Source organism: Chaetodon trifascialis, chromosome 10, assembly GCF_039877785.1.
Source record: "Chaetodon trifascialis isolate fChaTrf1 chromosome 10, fChaTrf1.hap1, whole genome shotgun sequence".
Classification (NCBI taxonomy): domain Eukaryota; kingdom Metazoa; phylum Chordata; class Actinopteri; order Chaetodontiformes; family Chaetodontidae; genus Chaetodon; species Chaetodon trifascialis.
This window is the reverse complement of record NC_092065.1, coordinates 10,190,446-10,212,806: the sequence shown is the minus strand read 5'-3', so window position 1 is coordinate 10,212,806 and position 22,361 is coordinate 10,190,446. Positions and strand designations below refer to the sequence as shown.

Below are 22,361 nucleotides of genomic sequence, written 5' to 3'. Positions count from 1 at the left end.
ACAATAGAGTATGTCCCACCTATAGCATGATGAGTATACTAAACTGGCTACTAAGTGTATGTTTGTGAGGGTAATTTCCCTGTCATTTAGATTTATTATTTGTTAGAGCGGCACTAAAAAAAACATGAAGATGAAATTGGCCATTCTGTACCCAAAATGTGATGAAAACCCGTTCATGACTTTGGCAGATGCCTTAACAGCCAAACTTCCGTTGGCAGTGTGCTGCACGACAGTGTCGCAAATCCTGCTGTACTCATTGGTAACTAGGCAGGCTTACTCCATGGGAACGAGCTCGCGGCCGGAGTTTTGTATATACTCTTGGGTAAGTTTATTATATTCACCATTTAAGTGTGTGTGTTGCGTATGTCTGGCCATGTAGTTTAATTATCTCAAATACTCACCAACAGCAGAGTGACAGCAGAGTAGGGAACGTTAACATAGCACTTTTGCTAACGTTAGCTTAACAGCGAACCACCTCCAACGTATAAAGTGCAGCGAAAACAAACAACCTTTAACATTTGGTTAAAGGTTACCTCAGCATTACTAGTTACATGTATAGTTATGTCAGTCACAGTATTGATGATTAATACCTGTCAGGGAGCCAACAGCTACGGGCAGCTGGGACAGGGAGACGCGGAGGACCAGTCTGATCCCCGGCTCTCTGACATCGCTGCTCTTCAAAGCAGGGGAGTACGGGCTCTCAGCGGCGGCGGGGGTCACTCCGTGGTCATCACCGGTAAGCTACTGTTCGCAACTAAACTGCACTTTTCCTCATAAATTCAAGCCTCTGTCCGACTGAGCGCATGTGTTCAGCAATGTTCAGCAAGTCTGAACAAACGCGGTCACGTGCTGCCCCCTCGTGGACAAATACGTAAATGTCAATTTTGTTGCGTTTACTCAGTTAAAGAGTTGGTTTATTTTTATTTCCGTGTCACGCCACACATTAACTCGCCTCACTCAGGATCAGACAACGCTGTATGTCTGATCCCCATGTGTATATTAAAAATATACAGCGAGACACACATACACTTCTGGAAAAACATATACAGCCGGAAGAAAAGCATCCATTATAACAAACACATCTGTGTAGTTTTCGTTAACACACAAAATTCACATAAAATTCCAAATATGCTGCGAAGAAAATAGAAAACTGATTCTGTCCTTCACAAATTTTTATCCTGATTGAAGACTTTTTTGCTCATATTACTCTAGTAGGATTGTATGTGCACATTGTCTGTAGGTGCAAGGCTGCCAAGAAAAAAACAAGAAAACAATTCAGTTTGTTGTCTATTTAAACACAAATACATGGTATGGAGTCTGTGTGCATCTCTCTCTTTTTACCTGTGCCTTTTTTGCTCATCTCTCTTGCTTCAAGTAACTGTCAGACTTAAATGTGTCCAATATGAAAAGCTAACTCGACCATGTTTGAAACATGTATTTCTGTTACTTTTAGCATACTAACAATGACTTGCATGGTTCCCAAATGTTTGTGGTGTACTTTGTGCTTGACAGAGAATGGAGAGGTATTTGTGTGCGGACAGAATCACAGAGGCCAGCTGGGACTTGGCCACAATGCAGACATCTCAACTCTTCAACTCTGTCCCAGCCTGAAACAGAGAGCCACAAAAGTAGCCTGTGGTTGGGATTTTACTCTTCTTCTCACTGGTGAGCTTCATTTCACACCAGGATTTGCGCTCTGCTCAGAAGGATATGATAGTTTGATGAGCGACAATTAAGCATTTCCTCAAGATGTTCCATAAGAGAGAATGATATTTTATTTATCCTTCTGTGAAAATCTGGATGTCTTAGCAGCCAAAAATTAGACAGGTCATAAACAACTTAAAACTTCAGTTAGCAATGGGGTATTGTGCAAAAGAGCATGGCCAGTGGGTAAAATGACTGTAGCTGTTTTACTGTATATATACAAGAGTACAACTGCATTAGAGTAGATGGCCAGTAGGATCAGTCCTCAGAGTCACAGACTGTGGTCGAATTTATGTCAAATGGAAGTAACTGAAATGACCAGTTTCCAAGTTGAAACATCATTCATGCCAAAATCCAGTTTGTAATTATGACAGGGAGACTCATTTTTTGGAAAGTGCTGATATATCCAGCTTGGCGCTCAAAGGGGTGCTTAAATGTGTTTTTTGAGCTGTAAACTAAATTATATGACTGTGCTGGAATTGAACACATCACTGCTGGTGTTAATATTGAAATTTCTTACTAAATTTACAAAAATCTGCATTTCATTTGTTGAAAATGGCTAAACGCACCATCTACTGACATAGAGTAAATTGTTTGGGACAACCTTGAATTTATATATTAAAAGAAGGACATTAAAGCCCTCTGATCAGAGTCTTTGAGTCTGTTCTCGTTTTGAAATATTTTATGATTGAGACTCATTGTTCACAGGAGTTTGTGGTATTTTTTTGCTAAGAGGGTAAAGCAGAAGTGCATGAAAAAGCAGAAAGTGTGGACTCTCAGATCATCCAGTTCCACCACCAAGGTAATAAGAATAGAGAGCTATATTGTCACTGCATATTGTTTTCTAACCCTTGTGCAACCAACTCTGACCATGACCATGTCTGCCTTTCATCATGCATAAACTGAATGCAGTCACATTCCAGGTGATCAGGGTTGCCCTGAGACCAGAAATAGCTGAAGGGCTGTCATGTAGTTTCCCTCTTAGGCCACACCTTGTTCAAGTCTGTAATCTTGCAGACTTTGCCTGAGGGAGTTATCCAGAACTCATAGCACGATAATGTTAAAGATGGGAATGATAGCTGGAGCCTTGGACTAACGTCCGTCCATCCAAATGTTGAAAATTTCAGTGCATTGTATTTATAGAGATATTTCTTTTCTTTTTTTTTGTCATGCTGCCAGATTGTGGTCGAGTACTGGCATGTGGCTCCAACGCATTTGGACAGCTTGGTGTTGGTCAGACAGTTACACACTCTGCAGATCTGCAGGCTGTGGAGGTGAGCACATGAACAGTGTGTATTTTACATACATCAAAGAATACAATATAGCCACTCTAATGTTTGCCATGCTTTTACTTAATCAATCCTTAGTGATCAAAACTGTCCCACCCCCACTTCACCTCAGATGTCATTGTGCTGTTTGTTCTCAGAATCTGAAGGAGCCAGTGGTGAGTGTAGCAGCAGGGCTCAGACATTCACTAGCTGTTACTGGTAAGTTTTCAGTAAAAATATATTTTTTTTACTTAGCATTCAATCCATGAATCCTAATTTTCTCTTCTGCCTTCAGACTCAGGCTGTGTATATCAGTGGGGGAGTGGTCTTTTCAGCCATGCTAAGAGAGCACTCAGTCCAGGCCCTGTCCCATCACACCTCAACTCCACGGTGCCCTCTCTGGTACCAGGTGAGTAGTACTTAGTGCTGAGTAGCAGTAGTTACAGAAAACAGAGTTTTTTGGCCTTACTTGATTTCCAGTGCCTCTGATGATTGATAAATGTAATAAGATACTTGTTCCTATGTTGCAGGGCTCGATCAGAAGGCCTCACACATGGTAACTGCAGGCGCAGTGCACTGCGTGTGCCTTACAGGTATGACACCAGCATGTATGATGCTCATTAACTTGCTGCTGTATTAAAAGGCCCCAAATTGATTTGCATTATGATTTTGGGTGTAGACATTCCAGCAAGATATTTTCTGATGTTTTACTATGTGCATAATTTAACTGAATGGCTGAAAAAGCACCTGAAAAACACAAGAGAGGTTATCACTTAAAAGAAGGTATGTTTGCATTTTCTGCTCTTCGTCGTAGAGCATTTACACTTAGAGGTTGTACCAGTGAGTTGTTTTCCACTTCACTGTTCATACATTATGTCTGGCCTCCCTTCACTCCTGTAATTACTTGACCAGCACCGCTCAATTACTGCTCCGCTCTTTCTGCTGCTGCCTCTGCTGGATGAAGAGTAATGTTGCTCCTGTCATGTGTGCAGGAGACGGCGATTTGTTCGTGTGGGGAAGCAACAAGCATGGTCAGCTGACCACCACAGAGCCCTTCCTGGCCTCTCCTACTCATGTGAAGCGCTCACTGCTGGGTGGAGAGAAAGTTCTCCATGTGTGGAGCGGCTGGACACATGTTGTTGCTCAAACAGGTGAGACATAATAACACATTTTATGTCTGTGATGGCCACCAGTTTAAAAAGGATTTAGCAGGTCAGTTGCCATATCTAAACAGAGTCATCATCCATTTCAGAGACCGGGAGAGTGTTCACATGGGGCAGAGGAAATTATGGACAGCTGGGCCGACAAGCATCAAACAGTCAGACCCCAGAGCGGCAGTCAGCAGGTCCCTCAGCAGAGGGTGGAAACCAGGAAGCTTGCTTCTCTGCAGAGGTTAAAGTACTCCATGGAGCAACACAGGTGAGACTCCTCAGTGTTTGATGGAAAAACCTAGAAGCCACATGTCAAACATATCTAGATGTGTTTTACATGAAGTGTGAGTGGTAAATAAACTGTATTAATTCTTATTGTTGTGGCCATCGTCTTCATGATTGACCAGAAATTGTTTGTGTGTGGTCAGCAGGGGGCAGCAGATAACCACAAATAAATACGGGTGGTATTTTGTATGAGATGGAAAACAGAGCCAGTGAATGAAGGCCAGGCCATCTAAGACTAGATTGTTAATGATTTGCATCAGTATATCTAGTGTGTATAGAGCGCACACACACACACTCTCTCTCTCTCTCTCCCAGAGGACCGCTTACATTCATTGAAGGCAGAGCTCTCTGCTCCCATAAGGGCAGTTACGTGTGAGCAATACAAGATCGCAGCAGTTAACCTGTAGCCTTAATGGCAGCTGTATGACTGGAGATCGTTTCCAATAAAGTGGATGTCAGGGACGTGCAAGGGCGAGCTCTGGATCGTTCCTCCACTGCGCACAGATCATTGCAGCAGCACTAGCGCATGTCAAGGTGCAGTCACCTTGCGTGTGTAAAGCTAAAGGCAAGATGGATTAGCTGAGTGGGCGATGAATCTCTCAGCCCTCCCTACCATGTTAGTCCTCCTAACACTGTACATACACACCCACAGAGTCAGCATTTAGTAAACTGTCACACTTATATGAGGGCTATGAACGTTACCGGGATAACAAATTATAACCTGCCAGCAGTGCAGGAATCAATGGGTGTGTTTCGATTCATTGTCACAGGTGCAGGCTTTATCAAAAACATTGCTTCATGAAAGCAGTTCAAATTATATTAGCGAGGATATCTATACAATTCAGTGACTTTTATTGCAATAAAGCTGTAACAATCTAAACTGGCTTCTGTAGAGCTCTATTTCATGTTTTGTCATTTTCAGGATCAGAACTTAATTGTGTCCCCTCAATTCCTGTAGCAGTTAGGAAGGGGAAAGACTGCTGAGCAAAACCTTTTACATTTTAATGGCCTTTTTTCCGCAAAGGCAGGCACTCACAGCCGTCTGGAGACAGTTGCATTAACTCCTCCGGACAGCCCAGCAGTGTGTTTTAGCTTTTATGAATGAGCTGTCGCAGTTTTCTGCTCTGCTTTCTGATGAGGCCCTGTGAAGCAAGGGCGTGTCTAATGCATGCAGCAGAAATCGTCGCTAATGTTATTTGTGCTGGGTGCACTTGTGTATGCAGTTTTGAATAAAGGTTAGATGACTACATCTTGACACATGGCATTTTATTTCAGTTTCAGAGCAGGTTTGGTTACAAAGCATCTCAGCATCCACGTTGGCATAACAATTCTTGGATAGTACAGTCTTATAATTGGCTGCTCTCAACATGCATTTTAAACACTTTTCGAATCTTTTTCTCTACAGATCGCATGTGGATCTGAACACAACCTCGCCATTGTAGGTGAGTGTGCTCTCTCAATGGCTTCATTACGTTTTCTTATTCTATGTTATTTTCAAAAACTGCCCTATTGGGAGAAAATAGATAAGCATAAAATCATCTGACAATGTAATACACAATTACACTGAAAGTTTACATTTTGGAAGAGTGAAATTAAGCAGAAATAGTTTGAACTTCTGGGTTTCAGTGAGTTCAAGTGGCTGAAACAAGAGACCTGACATGACTCTGACTTTAACTACATTAAGGAATAGGGAATAGACATAGGTGAGGCTAAACTATTTCAAGTCATCCTCCTCTCTGTACCAGAGAGTTAGTAAGGGAACTGTCTAATAAGTTACAGTTAAACATCAAAATGAAATATTAATCCTTCTGGTAAGAGGATTTCTGAGGTCAGCTCATTGCTTTGTAGCCTTTGCATCAGGAAGTAATTACAGTACGGATAGATGGGTATCAGTGACAGAAGCGATTACCAGAACAGGCCTGTAAAAGGTGCTGAATTAACCACACACACATTTACAGACATGTTCTTCAAGTTCCAGAGTGTTTGGAGAGCAGCTGCCCTTTATCCACATTAACAAAACATAGACATCCAAATCTATGGTTTGTGATTCCTCCTCACATTTACAAAGAGATCAAATGTGCTTTTATTCCTTCCAGGCTTTCCAAAAGTCTTTCCCATAGTCACAGACGTGCACTATAAAATATTTTGGAAGTAAACTCTTTCACATTAAATTTTGAACAGTGGCCCAGTTTTTTACATCAACATGAATATAAATACCGCAGATGAACATTGAAACACGACCACGGGGCTCCATTAGAGAGGAAACACTGGATGCCACTGCTAAATGGCAAATGGACATCCACTTTTAATGTTCTGACCAATTTGAACAGTTAACTGGATATGCCATTATATTAAGGAAATTGTTAACGCAGGCTGTCCATCATATTGACAGTTCTCACAAAGCACTGTTCTGTGCTTTCAGAAGTTCAGTGACGTGATGAAAGAGCAGAAGCAGTAAAGGGAGAGCTCATGTGAACCTCATGCACCTCGCTCCTGTGCCACACTCTCCTCTTTTCCTCCTCCTGTCTCGAATGCGGTGGCAGGAGCAATGAAATAGCAAAACAGGATTGGAAGCAGAGACCTGAGTGCTGCTATTTCTGGTGCTGAAGTAGGTCAGGCGGAAAGGAACGGAGAGCACTGCATGCTGCTCATGATATCTGTTGCCTGCTCAGCCTTTGCCCGTTTGCACCTGAGGAAGTGCTCCTCATGTATGTAATTCATCATCGGTGGTCAGAGGTGGGAGATAGGCCAAAGACGCTGTGGGCACAGCTCATCCAATCTGAGGAAAGATTTTTGTTAATGTGAACATTTTGAACTGAAAAGGAATGGAAAAGGACAAACACCTTAGATCAGATTCTGTTGTATCTCAGACCTGTAGTATGATGTAAGGCATGCTACAAAAAAAAGGCATCTCCTGCAGATTGTCTCGCTGTGGTGTTGCTAATAAGGTGTGAGATTCTAAACCATCGAATGTAAAACCGAACGCCAGGATTTGTTTACATGGAAATCGCACTGTTGGAGCGTCTTGATGTTGATCCCTTTGTCGTGCAGAATATTGTGCAGGCACTTTGTTACCATGGAAACACTGATGTGCTGTACTCTAGTCAGCGAGTCCATGAATTAAGCACAACACCAAAATCAGGCTTTTTCCCCAAAGAGCAAAACGTTTCAACACATCACACTCACTGATAAATGAGAACCGGGATATTTACTGGATAACCTACATCAAAGATGGAGGCGACTGCGGTCCAGTTGTGAGTACATGCAGTATCTGAAAGACAGAGCTACATGTGTGTTTGTCATGCATAAACCATATCTGGCAGAAAGTCACACTAACATGGTATCTCGCATATGTGCGACTTGGTGAATCCAAATCTTTGATGCCGCTGAGACGAGCTAGAAAGGCAGAAAGACAAAGAAACCCCAACGATGAAATCGATGAAGAGACAGCATGAAAGACACACAGCTGCAGGATGGGGAAAGCTTGAAGATGTGTTACCCTTGAGAAAGCACGCTCGCTTCTGTTGCCATGGCAATGGAGCCTATTAGGTAACTGTGTTGCCATGGCACGTGTCTCCTCGGTGATGCAGACCTGACCACACCCACCAACACCTCACCAGCTGTGAGGAGCAGGGAGGCTTCATCACAGGCTGAGTGTCAGCGCTGGGAACAGAGAGGCTGCGCGTGTGTGATTGTGTGTGTGTGTGCTTTCTGTGTGTGTGGTTTTTTTTTTTTCTCCAGGCTGCTAATTTTATCCTACATGGTGCAGTGCTGCAGCCCCGTCTCTCTCCTGTCAGCTCCACTGACCCATGACCCCTCTCCTTTTCAGGGGGGCGTCTGCTCTCCTGGGGCTGGAACGAACACGGAATGTGTGGAGACGGTTCACAAACCGACGTCTTTCAGCCACAGCTGGTTCCTGCTCTCAGACCTCTTCTCATTGGCTGCGGAGCCGGACACTCTATGGCAGTGTGCGCTGCGACGACTGACTCAAGACAAAACTGCACCACTTAAGTAGCACCAGAGTGGGAACATTTATGCAGCATGAAGCAGTCGCAGACTAGAAAAAATGACTTCCTGATTGATAGTGGCTGACTGGTGCTTTGCAAAGCCCACAGACTGTATGATTATTTTAAGTGCCTTTTAGAATATACAGTAACTTTCACCTACCTACAGCTACCTGAGCTTGAAAAGGTCAGACTTCAAATTGCAGTCATCATATATGCTGCTGCGTGGTTGGACAAAGGCTGAGTTATGTTACATGTGGACAGAGGCCATCATTTCTCTGCCCAGCCCATCACTTTGATGGACATGACTGGGGCCGATGGCTTTGCAGGACATGGCCATGCCGATGGCTCCTGGTCCACCTGCCATGTTTGTCTTCCTGAATGAAGCCGTTATGGATCATGTGAGGGATAGGCTGGGCTGGTGATGTAGCTCTATCTTCCCATGTCAGCGGTTTTATGGCTGTGATCTTGAGTGTCAGAAGGCAGTCAATCTCTGCACTTCACACTGAAAATCTCTGTGATTTACCACGTTCACAGCACAGTATTTTTTTTTCTTTGGCAACTGTCCATCACTTATTTATAATCTTGTCAGTGTCCGTCTTATTTTTTGATGTTCTGTTTGTCTCATTTGCACCACTTTCATACTGTATCCTTCCTTAATCCCTCTTGGGGGAAATTTGTCCGCTGCCTTTGACCCAACTTACATATTTATAAGCTGTAAGTGCCCGCAGTGCAGCAGCGGGGACCAGCTGCAGGTCTGAAGCCAGTGCTGTGATCAAGGGCAAAGGCAGGATTCAGAATGTTTCATGGATCATATCTTTGCAATTTATTTAATTTTATACTTAAAATAATTTATTTTCTTCTTATGGTTTATGCAAATTAGATGTACAGAAGCATTGGTGTCACTCGAATTATGCATAAGTTAAATTAATGTGCTTTTACCTTGTTTAGTTTGAAAAAATAAATCAACACGTTGAAAAATGATAATTTCTGTGTTTTTTTTTATTTATCACTATTTATTGTACAAGCCTGAACTGTATTGGTCAAAAAAGACACAAAAAAAAAAACCCTAGACAACAAACCAATCAAAACGATCACCGAACACCTTATATTGAGATAACTAACCACAAAATACAGTGTTCAAAACACACACTCTGAAGTCTCACGGCACACATTAGTTGCCTCTTAGTTGTGTTATTAATTCCATTGAATGATAACAGCTGTTTTTTTTTTATTCCTTATTGGACAATGACCAGCACACTGTCCCCTCCCCCCATTTGTGCTCAGATCTATCAGCAGATTCAGATCTGCTGTACCTGACCGCACACAGATCTCAGAAGGTTGTTGGCAGTGCGTTTGCAGTTGTTTGGTAAAAAGTTGGTCCCTTTTCACTAACTTCTCCACACAAACATTGAAGCTGTACTCTGTACTCAATGGCTCTACTTTATGTTTTCAATCGTATGCTCATTGCTTGCCTTTAGAAACTGATCCAGACGGGGGTCTTTATCGTATCTGTGTGCTTTTTGAGTTCTGAACTGATGCTTGTTTTCAATGGCTGGTGACGGATGGCTAATCTAAAATAAAATGTGCATTAATTCATCATGTTGGTTAAGCTGTACCAGCATGATGAATGTTAAGGAGAATTTGCATAACAGAGGCACTTGTCCGGTACAATGTGAATAATGTTTTGGCATTGGTTAGTATTACATACTAATATACCAATTTGCATGTGGGCAGAAAAAGAATAATAATCTAATTCTACATGATTGTCAATTAAAAAGATTGATATGAGTTCATGTGTTTTATACAGTTTATAAGGCGTTATGTAGCTATATATGAGGACATGACAGCATTCAATCAATTAATTAATTATTTGCCAATTCCTAACAGCACATTTAACCATTTTAATGCCTCATTAATACAAGGTAAGAGTGGTGTTTGGGTTTTTTTTCTTTGTTTAATTATGACCTTTTTTTTTTTTTTTTTTGGTTACATTTTTTTTGGTGGATGTTATCTCTTTAATGCCTGAAAACATATAAAAGGAATGTCAAAAGTTCACTGGTGCAAAACAGTGCAAAAAGTCTACAAAGATGTGACCATGACAGTGCAAAGTTAATTATTGTGTTTAGTCTGGCTGACATGACAAGTGACAGTTTTTTGCTGGAGGGGGTGATTGAAATCGGAGCAACATTTTTTTTTCTTTCAACAGAAGAAGCACACAAATATTTGATGATCACTCAAAAACATTGGTACACACAACTTCAGCACACATAAAAGCGTATTTACAGCACTGGCACACACCAAAAATAGGCACACAAATTACAACACAGTAACCAGTCACAGATACTGACCTACATAAGGCTTGACAACAAAACTTCCTCAGTGCTACATCTATGCTGAGTTTGTGATGTACAGGTTGCCACTGTCACACCCATTTAAAAATACTAATACACACAACAATGCTACAGGACTATCAGGTGGGTGATGGGCCGTTATGGGTCATACACATAGTGGTTGGTACACCATGGTTCATAACACAAACTGACTCTGCTGGTTGTCTGCTCCGGTGCTGTCGCTGGGTCTCTATAAACATATAAAAAAAACAATAACAAAAATAAATTATTACACAAATTATGTATAATGGTGGAAATGATGGCGATGATGGATACCTCTGGAGGTGCAGGGAGAGGAGAGGAATGACACTAGCTTGGAGAGTAAAGAAAATGTGCTCCGTTAGTTCCGCATGGTAAACCACCAGGTTTACCATGTATTTCCCATGCTTAGCCAAGGCATCAGACAACGGTGTACTGTCTGTGTGCAGAGGTTGGACTCTGAGTCGGTTAATAAACATGCCTCGATCATGCTGCGCTCTACAGGTTGATGTACAGTAGTTCGGTCATTGTCATGCGTTTGTATACTTTGCGTCATGCTCTCACAGTCACCTTGTTTTTTCTGCTCTCTTTGACCCGGACACAGGTACACAGAGGGTCAAACAGCAGTTGAAAGCACTAGCTATAAGCTAGTGGGAAAGGAAGGATGTATGTATGCATGTGCTGTTGAATAAAAACGGAGTCTAAACGCTCGTTGTGTATAAAATTTATTTCATGCAAGGACTTATATTTACATATTTTATTTGAATACTTTTCTGTTGCATAAATGTAAAATACATGCATTTACCTTTCCCCAAGTAGACCCACATCCCAGACTGTGTCGCATTGTACTTTTTTTTTTTCTCCACTGGAATTGCATGAGCATATAATTCACCTGCATCTCTTCACATCAAATCTTCACAAGGTTTTTTTTTCTTTTCTTTTTTAAATATATAACGTCCATTAATTACCACAAGAGACATGACTCCAAATGTAAAACTCTGCTCATTTAGAATAAAAACAAAACTTAGATGAGTTGCTATACTTGTATCTTCTTCTAGAAATTATCATTTCTGGTTGGTCAACATAATATTTGTTAAAGTGCCCTGAAAGACTTGTGCATAATAATTGGGACAGGATCAATGCATGTAACAGTGACAGTATTGATATTTTAAATCAATAGACGTACAGACTGCAGGAGCCATTGTGACATCTCTGGCTGATCATTACTATTTTGGCTCTTGTCCCCTTTAATGATATTTTGTGCTTTATCATACAAAAATTTTCTTGAGATGGGAATTATAAAGTATTTTCAGCTGTTTTCTGTTCCCTCATGGAGCTATATGTCCCTCAAAAGGTTTAATCCTAGTATGTGTTTGATGGTGTAATATCAATAACCAAGAGGGCATTTTTACTGTGATTGCGGGTGCGAGGGTGGTGCAAAAGGTGCACCTTATAAAATAAAGCTTTCATTACACTGTTATGAGCATGGTATAAAGTGTATTGATGCTACACTGGGAGCACTTGTGTAATATCATGTCAATTTATTACTCACTTTTACTTTGCCTCACCAGGTATGAAGGCACCATTGTTTTAGAATTCATGAGTCTTGCCTTAATTTAGGCAAGTTAGAAGTTGCTGCAGTCTACCGATGCAGTTTAAAAATGCGTAACCACCACTAAATATATTTGTATAAAAACAATTTATGCTCATAACAGCATTTGTTGGCTTTATGACAGATTGTTCAAGTTTAATCACACTATTTTAGTTGGAGGCCCCAGTCAAATAAATACAAGAAAATAAATATATGAATTTGGGGAAAGGCAAAGAATGGCAGCTACATAAAAATCTCTGCTATGACTGAGTCTCTTGTAAAGCTGTCTCAAAATGCATAAAAAATGACAAAGCTTTAGAAGCTTTTGAAAGAAAGAGTTGCTTTTTTTTTTTTTCTTACAGGTACTGCGATACAGTTAGCTTCTTGTTGAACATAATTTCTCATGCAGTTCATGCAAATGAACAAACAGTTTTAGTTCTGTTGACATTAGATGTATTCATCACTAGTATCATAGGAATTGTCATCATCTCCATATTGCATTGGACATAATGAGCATCATTTTCCTTTTTCTTTTCTTTTTTTTATGATGGCCACTCAGATAACATTGATTCTTGTCTGGATTGCACTTTCAGAATGATAACGTCTCTACTTTGCAACGTACAAAGCACTTGAGAGGAGTTTCCTTAACAGCTGGCAATGATACCTTTTGGATATGTTTGAAAGCCATGTATAGTTAATGTTCAGCATATTATTAGCAGGGGGGTACATCTTATGAAAGTTTCTTTCACAAAGTTGTAAAAAGCAGATGAGATAAAAGTTACTGGCAGAAGAGTATGTGAGATCAAAAGCAACAGAGCAACAGGCAATGATGTAAACAGAGGGAAAGAGTGGGGTTAGCCTGTGGTAGAAATACAACAGTGCTTTGTCTGCAACTGAGGTGACCCATGCAGAGTGGCATGTGCCAATGTTTTCTAGTCTACGATATGATGACACACCCAAGGAGAACACTTGGGAAGCTTGAGTATAAGCACAGTTAAGATACAGTTTTCCAGAAAAATAAAGAAAGAAAAATGAAAGAAAGCAGGAGTGAAGGCAAGTGTAAAAGCAAAATCTGACAGGAAAGATAAGAAGGAGTGTGGACTGGCCTTCCAATGGCATTGTGTCTGCTACTCAACCATGCTACATAATGGATGGGATGGGAGAATGTGAGTGCTGCATTAGACAGGGTGGGCTGCAGGGCAGGGCGGACACTGAGGACACTCCAGAGGCATCCCCGCTCATGCCAGACATGCTGTTAAGGCTCCAAGGCTTTTCATAACCTTCAGTTGAAAAACAGAGAACGTTCTGAGTACACTGCAGCACTGAATCCATGACAAAATGTTTTGGTGTTTCCTCACTGGTAATACTACACCTGTTGCTTTCTTGTTTTTGTCTCCAAAGAAACAGGTCAACACAGACTTGAGACAGATTATTATTCTCCATGCATTGAGTGCATCAGGAGTACAACAGCATGCACCGGGTGGTACTGGAATGGTTTGGAGTATAACACTGTAAAAGATTTTGAAAAGGTAGGCACCTCAGGTGGGGAATGTTTGTCAGCTACAGGCAGAATTTCATTCTGTACGCCATTTATTGTTGATGTGCTGGCTGCACACAGCTGGAGACTAACGTGACCTTCTTACAGGAGATTAATACTAAAATAAAATAAAAGCTTTATTTTAAAGTGTAAAAATCAGTAAATTAGAATTTGGCTCTTAATAATATTAACAATAAATTGGCATTAGCTTTCTTCTATTTGTGTTGTGCTCCTTCACCATACTGATAGCACCCATCAGCAAGACACTTCATGCACCGTTATGGTCAAGAGGAATGTACTCGTAGGTCAGGATCCTGCATGGTATTTATCATTAAAACACATATACATACATGGTATACACATAGCACATAAATACTTTCTTAGCCATGTAGGACAACACATTCTAGATCATATAAATCTCGAAAATAGCTTTCTTACTTGTAAAGAAATAGGGGTATTACATTATGCATGGTATCAAAAAATATATTATGTAGATGTAGACAATTCTGGACATTTGTGGTGATTGTGCTTGGCCTGAACAGATGTTGTTGTTGTTGTGATTTGGAATATATACAGTTCCCCAAGGGCTGATTGAGGAAAAGCAGCTGCTGTGAAAGTGTGTGAAGGTTGTAATAAGAGGTTTGTAGTTGTGTGTGTGTGTGTGTGTGTGTGTGTGTGTGTGTGTGTGTGTGTGTGTGTGAGTGTGTGAGTGTGTGAGTGTGTGAGTGTGTGAGTGTGTGTGTGTGTGTGTGTGTGTGTGTGTGTGTGTGTGTGTGTTTGTGTGTGTGTGTGTGCCTGTGAGGAACTGAGGTGTAACACTCAGCAAAGAGGCAAAAAGAACGTGTCCTGTCTACGGTCTACAGGGTGTCAGTGTCTTACGGGGGCCTGTGATTGGCTGTTACTGTACGTACCCCTCCTCACTCTGCCCCCTGTGTGGTTGGGGCGTTCAGCAGTGGTGACCAGGAAGCAGGGCCGCTCTCTCTCGGTGGGGCTGAAGATTTCCTCCGGAGATATGGCCTGGTCTATATGAGGGCAGTCTTCGTTGGCCAGAGCTGCATTAGCTGCCTCACCGTTCAGCTTGGAATCTTGTAAGAAAACAATAAAGAAAACAAAAACAAACGAAAAAACAAATCTGGTTTCATATACCAGCCTGTTTTTCAGAATCTATCAGCTACATTTTTTAATATATCTTCAGTTTTCACGCCGTACGACCTGAATGCACAGAGGGATTAACTTAACCACCGTATGGCTGCTGTCTGATGTTTGCTTCGCACTCTGTTGTTCTATTTGTTTTGGAGCACAAACTATCAAACATATCTTTGCATTAATGCCACCAGAGGAATTTGAGAGGAAATCAAGTGACTCTACTATTCTGCTACTACATGTTCTTAACATTACAAATACATGCTGATTACAGACTCTCAGTCTTAAGAGAGAGGGGGAGTGAATCACTGAATTAAGAAGTGCAAAGTCAATAGCAGGATTACTCACGCTCTCTCTATTCTCCTGTCCAGAGTAAAATACGCTTTCATCACATATTTTATTGATTGTTGTCGGTGGGAAACTCGTTTGTTTAATCTCATGCCTGAACCCTCAGCTGATTGAAGTGTGGGAACAGACAAACAATGAAACAGCTGAATAGTGGTGTGGCTGTTTGAGGAGGACAGAGAAGTGATGAGACAACAATTTGCTGGAATATTTCTCATCGTTCTTTCTTACCTTGAAACTTTATCTCGAAAACGTCGTCATGGGCGATGGGGCTCTGAGGTTGGGAGCTGATGCTTGACTTGCAGAAGTTTGGAGAACCTGGTTGGGGAGCCCGAGGGATATGCCTGTTTTTTTTCTTTGGTAGTTTCTGTTTTGCCATGGCCAGGGAGTAATACATTCCAAAGTTGTTGACAATCACAGGGACGGGCATGGCGATGGTCAGCACACCTGCCAGGGCGCACAGGGCTCCAACCAGCATGCCGGAGGTCGTCTGAGGGTACATGTCTCCGTACCCGAGGGTGGTCATGGTCACCACAGCCCACCAGAATCCGATCGGGATGTTCTTGAAGTGCGTGTGCTCACTGGCTCGAGGGTCGTTGGGGTTAGCTCCAATCCGTTCAGCGTAGTAGATCATTGTAGCAAAGATGAGGACACCGAGGGCGAGGAAGATGATGAGGAGCAGGAACTCATTGGTGCTGGCCCTCAACGTGTGGCCCAGCACCCTCAGTCCCACGAAGTGACGGGTCAGCTTGAAGATACGCAGGATCCGCACAAAGCGCACAACTCTCAGGAAACCCAGCACGTCCTTAGCTGCCTTAGAAGAGAGCCCGCTGAGGCCCACCTCCAGGTAGAAGGGCAGGATGGCCACAAAGTCTATGATGTTTAGGGCGTTCCGAATGAAGTCAAATTTGTTCGGGCAGAAAGTTATTCGCATTAGAAATTCAAAAGTGAACCACACCACACACACGCCTTCGATGTAGGTGAGGTAGAGCGCAGTCTCAGTCTCCTGGTAGGTGTGCTCCACTGTGATGTTGTCCACCACCTCCAGCTCAGTGCGATTGATGATGGGGTTGAAGGCCTCGTGGGTCTCCAGACAGAAGGTCGTGATGGATACCAGGATAAAGAACAGCGAGGCCAGAGCCACCCACTGAGCGGGAAACATATAGGGCGCAGAAAATGAAATAGAGGGGAGAGAGGAGAATGGGCACAGTAATTAATGCAATGTAATCAAGCCGGATGCCCCAGCAGCACTTCTGAGCACAACACAATGCAATTCAATCTATTATCTGAGACAGTGGCATCTGGCTTGACAGTTACAGTGGCAATGAGACACTCTCTCACTCCGCCCTCTCTCTCTCCGCTCTCTATGTGTCTTGATTCAGAGGTGTCATTGTAAAAGGGACAATCAATGCGAGCTCGCCGTTCTTGCTTCTCTCGCCTCTGCTGTATCTCAAGGTCACGGCATTTTCAAGGGTATGCTACAAGCAGAATCACAAAGAGCGAGGCAAGCGGCAGCCGCAGACAGGACATTAGTGTCAATCCTCATGACTAAATTTAGCTGGGGCTCTTCCCTTCAGCACTACAGTAGGTCTTTCCCTACACAAGGTCACACTGTCCAGATGATGATGATGATGATGATGAACTCCTGGGAATCGCAGTGTGCTGAGAGGTTTGCTGAACTTGCTCGCTGAGGGCACACTTTTATGAGAAACCCATATTTACCCTAATGGCAAAAGCGTACTTATCCTTCATTGTGTATTGATTAGATGATCACATTTCATCACATTTAGGCTCTGATATTTCTGATGCATACTACATTGGTGTAACAGATACAGTATTCTCTCCTGGGTATTGATTGCAACCCTGTCCTCATGTTATCCTCCTCCCATTGTACTGCACTGGTTTACAGTGGGTTACAGCTCCTGCACTGTACTGTAGGTTGAATGGGGAGAAGCAGCTATATTTTCAATGGGACTCTGAAGTCAATAGATCAGAGTCAGTAGACAAACAGCCAGACAGGAAGAGTGGATAGCTACTTAATCATCTTATGAATCAGCAAATTTGGATCAATAGCTGTTTGTTCATGCATGAAGATGTCTTTATGAGAGTAAGTGCGGCTCGGTCGTGCCTCTCAAACTAATGCACAGCATTGTTAAGCATAGGAGTCTAGTGAATGGCATCAGGGAGTAGTTGGAGTGGGGCATGTCTGGGCACGAGGAAGTCGCACATATATTCCACTGAGTGAAGTCCATTCGCAGTGTGTCACTAAGGCAGGCACGCAGCGCGAGATGGAAGACAGGCCCTCATCATATCATCTCATCACTGGCAATTCATCGCATTTTGCTGAGGAAATCACTGCTGCTTATGACTGTCTGCTTCCCATCCATGTTAGTACGATAGTCCAGACCCCTGTACAGCACACTGACTTCTGTCAGCGGCGCTCTCTGCTTTGTTCAGTGGCACGACTCGCACAGAACAAAGAAGACGCCAGTTTTGATGAAGATGGGGAGTGATTGCAATTGATGCACATACATATGAAATGGGTTTGTGAAAAACACAAAATGTCCATCCTTTAGACGCACAAATAATGTGTGGGCAAAAGGCATATTTGACTTTTAATTCAATTAATTGCAGAATAACTTAAACATGGATCTCTGTCAAGCTACTGTTCTTCTTTTGTTGGTCTGAGAGTGATTTTGTGTGTATCTTTGAGACATTAGTACAGTGCATGAGGTGTTGTATTGGATTGCATAATGTTGTTTTGTCCACCCCCTCTACAGTATGTACTGCACAAAATAACAAGTACACCCTAGAATATAATACAATACAATTCACCCACAATGAAAACTACTAACTCAACAAATAATAATGATAACAGATTGGAATCAACAGCCAAGGCTGGATCAGCTGGTTTGTGCTCATTTCATTAATTGCACATTAGTTTGGGAGTGTTTTGTCTACCTTTATCTAAATTTACATGGTGCGTATTCCTGAATATGTTTCTCTAAATTACCTTGAACAGAAGTTATAGTCATGGCTCAGTTGATCAGGCTCTGTCAACCATGCAGTTTGAACAGATATTTTATATTTTAGGTTAACTAACAGTAACAATTAGTCGAATTTGTTGAACACAAAATTGAATAATTGGCTTTTTTTTTTTTTAAAGTGAAAATGTCCCCCAATGACGTGGCTCCAGTTTCCAAAATGAGAATGATTGCTGATTTAGTTGGTTTTTCTATGACTGTAAACTGAGTCTCTTTGTGTTTGAAACTATTAGTCAGACAGGACAAGCTGTTTGAATGTGTCAATTTGGGCTGTAGAAAAGGCAGGAGGGGCGTTTTTCACGCCCAAATGTATCGTTCAATTAATCCGAGACAATAATTGTCAGATATGTCGATGATGGAAATAATCCTCAGCTGCAGCCCTAACTGATGGGTGCTCTTGTTATTTTGTCCAGTCTATGTACATCAATTAGCAACAGAGCTGAAAAGTAAACACCACCATCACTGCCCGCACACGTAAGTGTGATGAAGCCTCATTCTTATAATCCACTTTCATGTCGACCGCTGACGCCTCCTGACACACTGGAGCGCTGAACATTCCACCCTTCAAACTGTCAAACAAACGCTGCATCTTATCAGAGCATCTTTTACAGTAAATTACGTGTCTTTGTGGCAGTTAGTAACAGTGGGGCCTGGAGGGTGTGATGGACAAAGATTCTTTGCTCCTTATTGGCTAATTCTCACTGTTGCCGTCAAAGCACTGGCCTACGGTGATATGCAGTGACAAGGGTTTTCCACTGATGTATCCACTGTGAATAGAGGCTGTAATTAACTCTGAGGCTCAGTTCTAATTAATCTTCTTGCCAGTCTTAGTGGACCTCTGTCAATCTGCTTTGTCTTGCTCACTGACAAATGTAGGACACATCTGAGGAATTTTCAGCTTTGGAAGTGAAATCTTAAAGAAGAGAGTGCGTGCGTTGGATAAAGCACTTTCAGTAATGCTTGCTGTAAGAGTGAGAACATGTCAATACAGTTTACACTTGCTGGATGGGGCCTGATAACTAATTACACCAATCAGTCTGCTACAGCTGTTAAACCAGCGTGCAGCACAGTGGCCTTGGTAGGAGGCAGTGCTCAAAAAGCAAAAAACATCAGAAGGTGTAAAGTCATTTCATTGTCACCGTCGATAGGCATTGAGCCCAGATGGAAAAGTGCCCATGACCAAGACCAAAAATGTCACTTCTAAGAGCAACCTCGTTTTTGCTTGGAGGTCTGCCACTAAACTTCTGGTGCTGCCAAAGGTCTGGTTTCCTAAAGTGTTGCTGACCTATTTAACCAAAGAGGCTGCCTGGCCAGGGATCTGTGTGCCCTGGAAATATCAACCCAAAGACCTGTGAGAGTCACACTGAGTCTTTATCTTCTCCTGCGAGGTAGAGGAGGGTGGGACAGATGATTTGCATGTGAATGATTTTGACAGATGAGGTCTTTGGTTGATTTTTCCTCCCTCCTCTCTCTGTACAGTCACATCACTAATGTGGAGACCCCTGGGAGGACAATTTCAAAAGCCTTTCTAAACCTCCCAGACCCGTCACTTTTTGTTTCAAAATCAAGAGACAAAAGCAAACACATTCCTATCCATGCAGCTCTGTCGGTCTCAAACCAGCAACCAGTAACTCCTAATGAGGTTTCAAAACTCATGTTCAACAGGAAGAACAAAGCCATGGCAAAACATCTTAAAAGCAACTCACCCTTGCATATTTAGAGGAGTAAGGGTCCTCAAACAGAGCCCAAACATACTTCTGCCACCGACTCCACAGGCTTCCACTCCTGGCATCAGGACAGTCTCCCTGCGCCAGCCTCCTTGTCATTTCATCCACATCATCCTCAGCATGCTCCGGCTCCGGCTCCGGATCATCAGCCGCCAGGTCTAACAGGCCCCCCCCGCCGAAACTATCAAGGGCCTCCTCTGCCTCCCGGTGCTGGCGATAGGTCATCCAGCAGCATGGCTCCACGTCTGTCTCATCAATGCCCCAGAAGGCCAGCTCTTCCTCGTAGAGGGGCCCGCAGACATCAGCCGGGCAGTGCAGTTTACCTGTCCTGTAGTAATTAAGGATATGTGCAAAGACGCCAGGGTGGCGGTCGAAGAAAAATTCCTCGATCTTGGCATCGTAGTCGAAGTGGTTGGGTGCATCAGGCTCGGCCAACCAGGACAGGCGGGTGCCAGGTAGAGTGCGCAGGGTGCTGCGGTATGTCTGATGTCTGATCCCTCCCACGTTTATCACAATGCGATCCTTGTCGTCGCTCAGGCCCATTGCGTCCCCTAGGCATTTCTCCAATAAGTTCCCTTCATCGCAAAGGTAAGTCTAGGCGCACCGTGCAACCATGCACAGCAGTGAGCAGACTGGAGGAAACAATTATGTAAGGGAAGCAGCGCTCAGAAACAACCTGTCGTTTCGCAGCAGCTATGAAAGAAAAGCGTGACACGCATCAGGCTACACTCCCTCTAAAGCAGCATATTTTCTACAAGAACCTGCCATGCAACTGGGGGGGGTCATAAACGCGCACAGCTGCCAGACTCACTGGAGGGTATGGAATCGAAATCCAAAACGATTGCAGCCAATGGCATCACATTTAGAATGGACGTCACATCGTCGCTAAATCCAAGATGTCGAGATTAAAGGACAAACGCTGGCAATTTTGCCCCCCGCCAGCAGAAGGAAGCCAGCTCATTGGACTGGCCAAGTTGCGGTGATTGATCAGATCAGTCCTGAGCAGGTTTATGACTTTCACAGCAAGGTGACTGCGGTGGTGCTGAGCGGACAGCGCCTGTCCGGCGGCTCCTGATGGAGGCTCGGCGCTGCTTCAGTCCCTCCTCTGTTGCTGCCTGCAGACTCACCTCCTTCACACCGACGCTCAGCCTGCTCCTTCTCTGCGTCTAACCACTCACTGTACGGCAGGTCTTTGTCTCAGCAGAGAGCTGCTCTTCCTGCGCACAGACTTTCCCTTTCACTCGAGCATTGCTGAGGAGAAGACATCCGCAGTCTGTTTGCTAAAAGGGAAAATACTGGGGGGTTTTTTTGCGCTGCGTGGTTTTAAAAAAAGAGATGAGAGGGCGACAAACCTTCTCCAAAATACGCCCAAACTGCCTGTTATTCACACCGTGCCCAGCTCTTTTCTCACATCAGATGGAGCATGCCCAGTGGAGGACTCTGCCTTTGCTATAGCACGCTGTCAGATTCTCCAATTAAGGCTGTTGAAATTGTCATGGTTGCCCAATTTGTCTTCTTCTCCCTCTCACTTAACGTCGTCGCTCGGGGGGTTACGGTCGGTCAGCGGGGACTCATTGTCTTCACGCACAGCTGGTTGGAGAAGGTGTGACCCTGGAGCCATGAACGCGCAGATCCGCCCATAACATCACAAAGAGTCTGATCATATATCTTCTCACAGCGTCGTGATATACGGGTGTGAGGATGTAATAATATAGCACATAGTGTGTGTATGTGTGTGTTTGAGTGCGTGCGCGCACGTGTGTGTGATCGTGCACTGACAGTGGAGATATTTTGAAACAAAGAGTTTGGAGAATTGTTTTTTTGTTTTTTTTTTCTTTTGCGCAACTCTTCGTGCTGCACTTGATGGAATAATTAGCCTTCACCTGTGTTTGATCCGACAGCAGGGGGTGCTGTTGCTCACTACAGAGTGGGCGATATTTGTTTGTTACTTCGATCTGAAAAAACTTTTCAGCAGATTAAAAAATATGGAAAATTAGACCATAATATAAAGAGTAAGTTCTTAGATTTCGGATCCGGATCCAGGGAAATGTATTTCTGAACATGCTCATTTTTTGTATCTTATTTTGTATCTTTTCCTCATAAAATACTTTCACTTGAATATGAGCAAAAAAATAAATAAAAATAAATAAATAAAGTGTTGCGCATGCAGATCTATGATGTCATATCTCT

General features: G+C 42.9%; 2 protein-coding genes across 5 annotated transcripts; one reads left to right on the top strand and one right to left on the bottom strand.

Annotated features, from left to right (window-relative positions):
• The first annotated feature begins 245 nt into the window (after window positions 1–245).
• On the top strand, window positions 246–9,388 carry sergef (secretion regulating guanine nucleotide exchange factor). The gene is made up of 11 exons (XM_070972481.1): window positions 246–322; window positions 598–736; window positions 1,513–1,665; window positions 2,884–2,978; window positions 3,131–3,191; window positions 3,268–3,381; window positions 3,503–3,565; window positions 3,965–4,123; window positions 4,225–4,391; window positions 5,814–5,850; window positions 8,238–9,388. Exons 1-11 carry the CDS (start codon window positions 281–283, stop codon window positions 8,417–8,419), a joined length of 1,212 nt encoding a protein of 403 aa, XP_070828582.1. The 5' UTR covers window positions 246–280; the 3' UTR covers window positions 8,420–9,388.
• kcnc1b (potassium voltage-gated channel, Shaw-related subfamily, member 1b) lies at window positions 5,662–22,291 on the bottom strand. 4 transcript variants are annotated; one of them, XM_070972478.1, is made up of 4 exons: window positions 20,151–22,291; window positions 15,632–16,547; window positions 14,824–14,997; window positions 5,662–7,187 (listed from the first exon to the last, which is right to left on the bottom strand). In XM_070972478.1, the coding sequence occupies exons 1-4, from the start codon at window positions 20,712–20,714 to the stop codon at window positions 7,129–7,131; spliced, it is 1,713 nt and encodes a 570-aa protein (XP_070828579.1). In that variant the 5' UTR covers window positions 20,715–22,291; the 3' UTR covers window positions 5,662–7,128. The 4 variants fall into 4 exon arrangements, with proteins under 4 accessions (XP_070828579.1, XP_070828578.1, XP_070828577.1 ...); XM_070972477.1 differs by lacking the exon at window positions 5,662–7,187 and adding an exon at window positions 9,397–10,995; XM_070972476.1 differs by lacking the exon at window positions 5,662–7,187 and adding an exon at window positions 11,493–13,655.
• Window positions 22,292–22,361: the final 70 nt, after the last annotated feature.

What these genes read in the sequence shown, in the direction of transcription:
- sergef (XM_070972481.1), top strand. Translation starts at nt 281, where the DNA reads ATGGGAACGAGCTCGCGGCCGGAGTTTTGTATATACTCTTGG. An exon ending in AGTTTTGTATATACTCTTGG is followed by an intron (nt 323 to 597) that starts GTAAGTTTATTA and finishes AATACCTGTCAG; the next exon opens with GGAGCCAACAGCTACGGGCA. An exon ending in ACATGTTGTTGCTCAAACAG is followed by an intron (nt 4,124 to 4,224) that starts GTGAGACATAAT and finishes CATCCATTTCAG; the next exon opens with AGACCGGGAGAGTGTTCACA.
- kcnc1b (XM_070972476.1), bottom strand. Translation starts at nt 20,714, where the DNA reads ATGGGCCTGAGCGACGACAAGGATCGCATTGTGATAAACGTGGGAGGG. An exon ending in ACTCCTCTAAATATGCAAGG is followed by an intron (nt 16,548 to 20,150) that starts GTGAGTTGCTTT and finishes TTTCCCGCTCAG; the next exon opens with TGGGTGGCTCTGGCCTCGCT. An exon ending in TTTCGAGATAAAGTTTCAAG is followed by an intron (nt 14,998 to 15,631) that starts GTAAGAAAGAAC and finishes TTTTCTTACAAG; the next exon opens with ATTCCAAGCTGAACGGTGAG.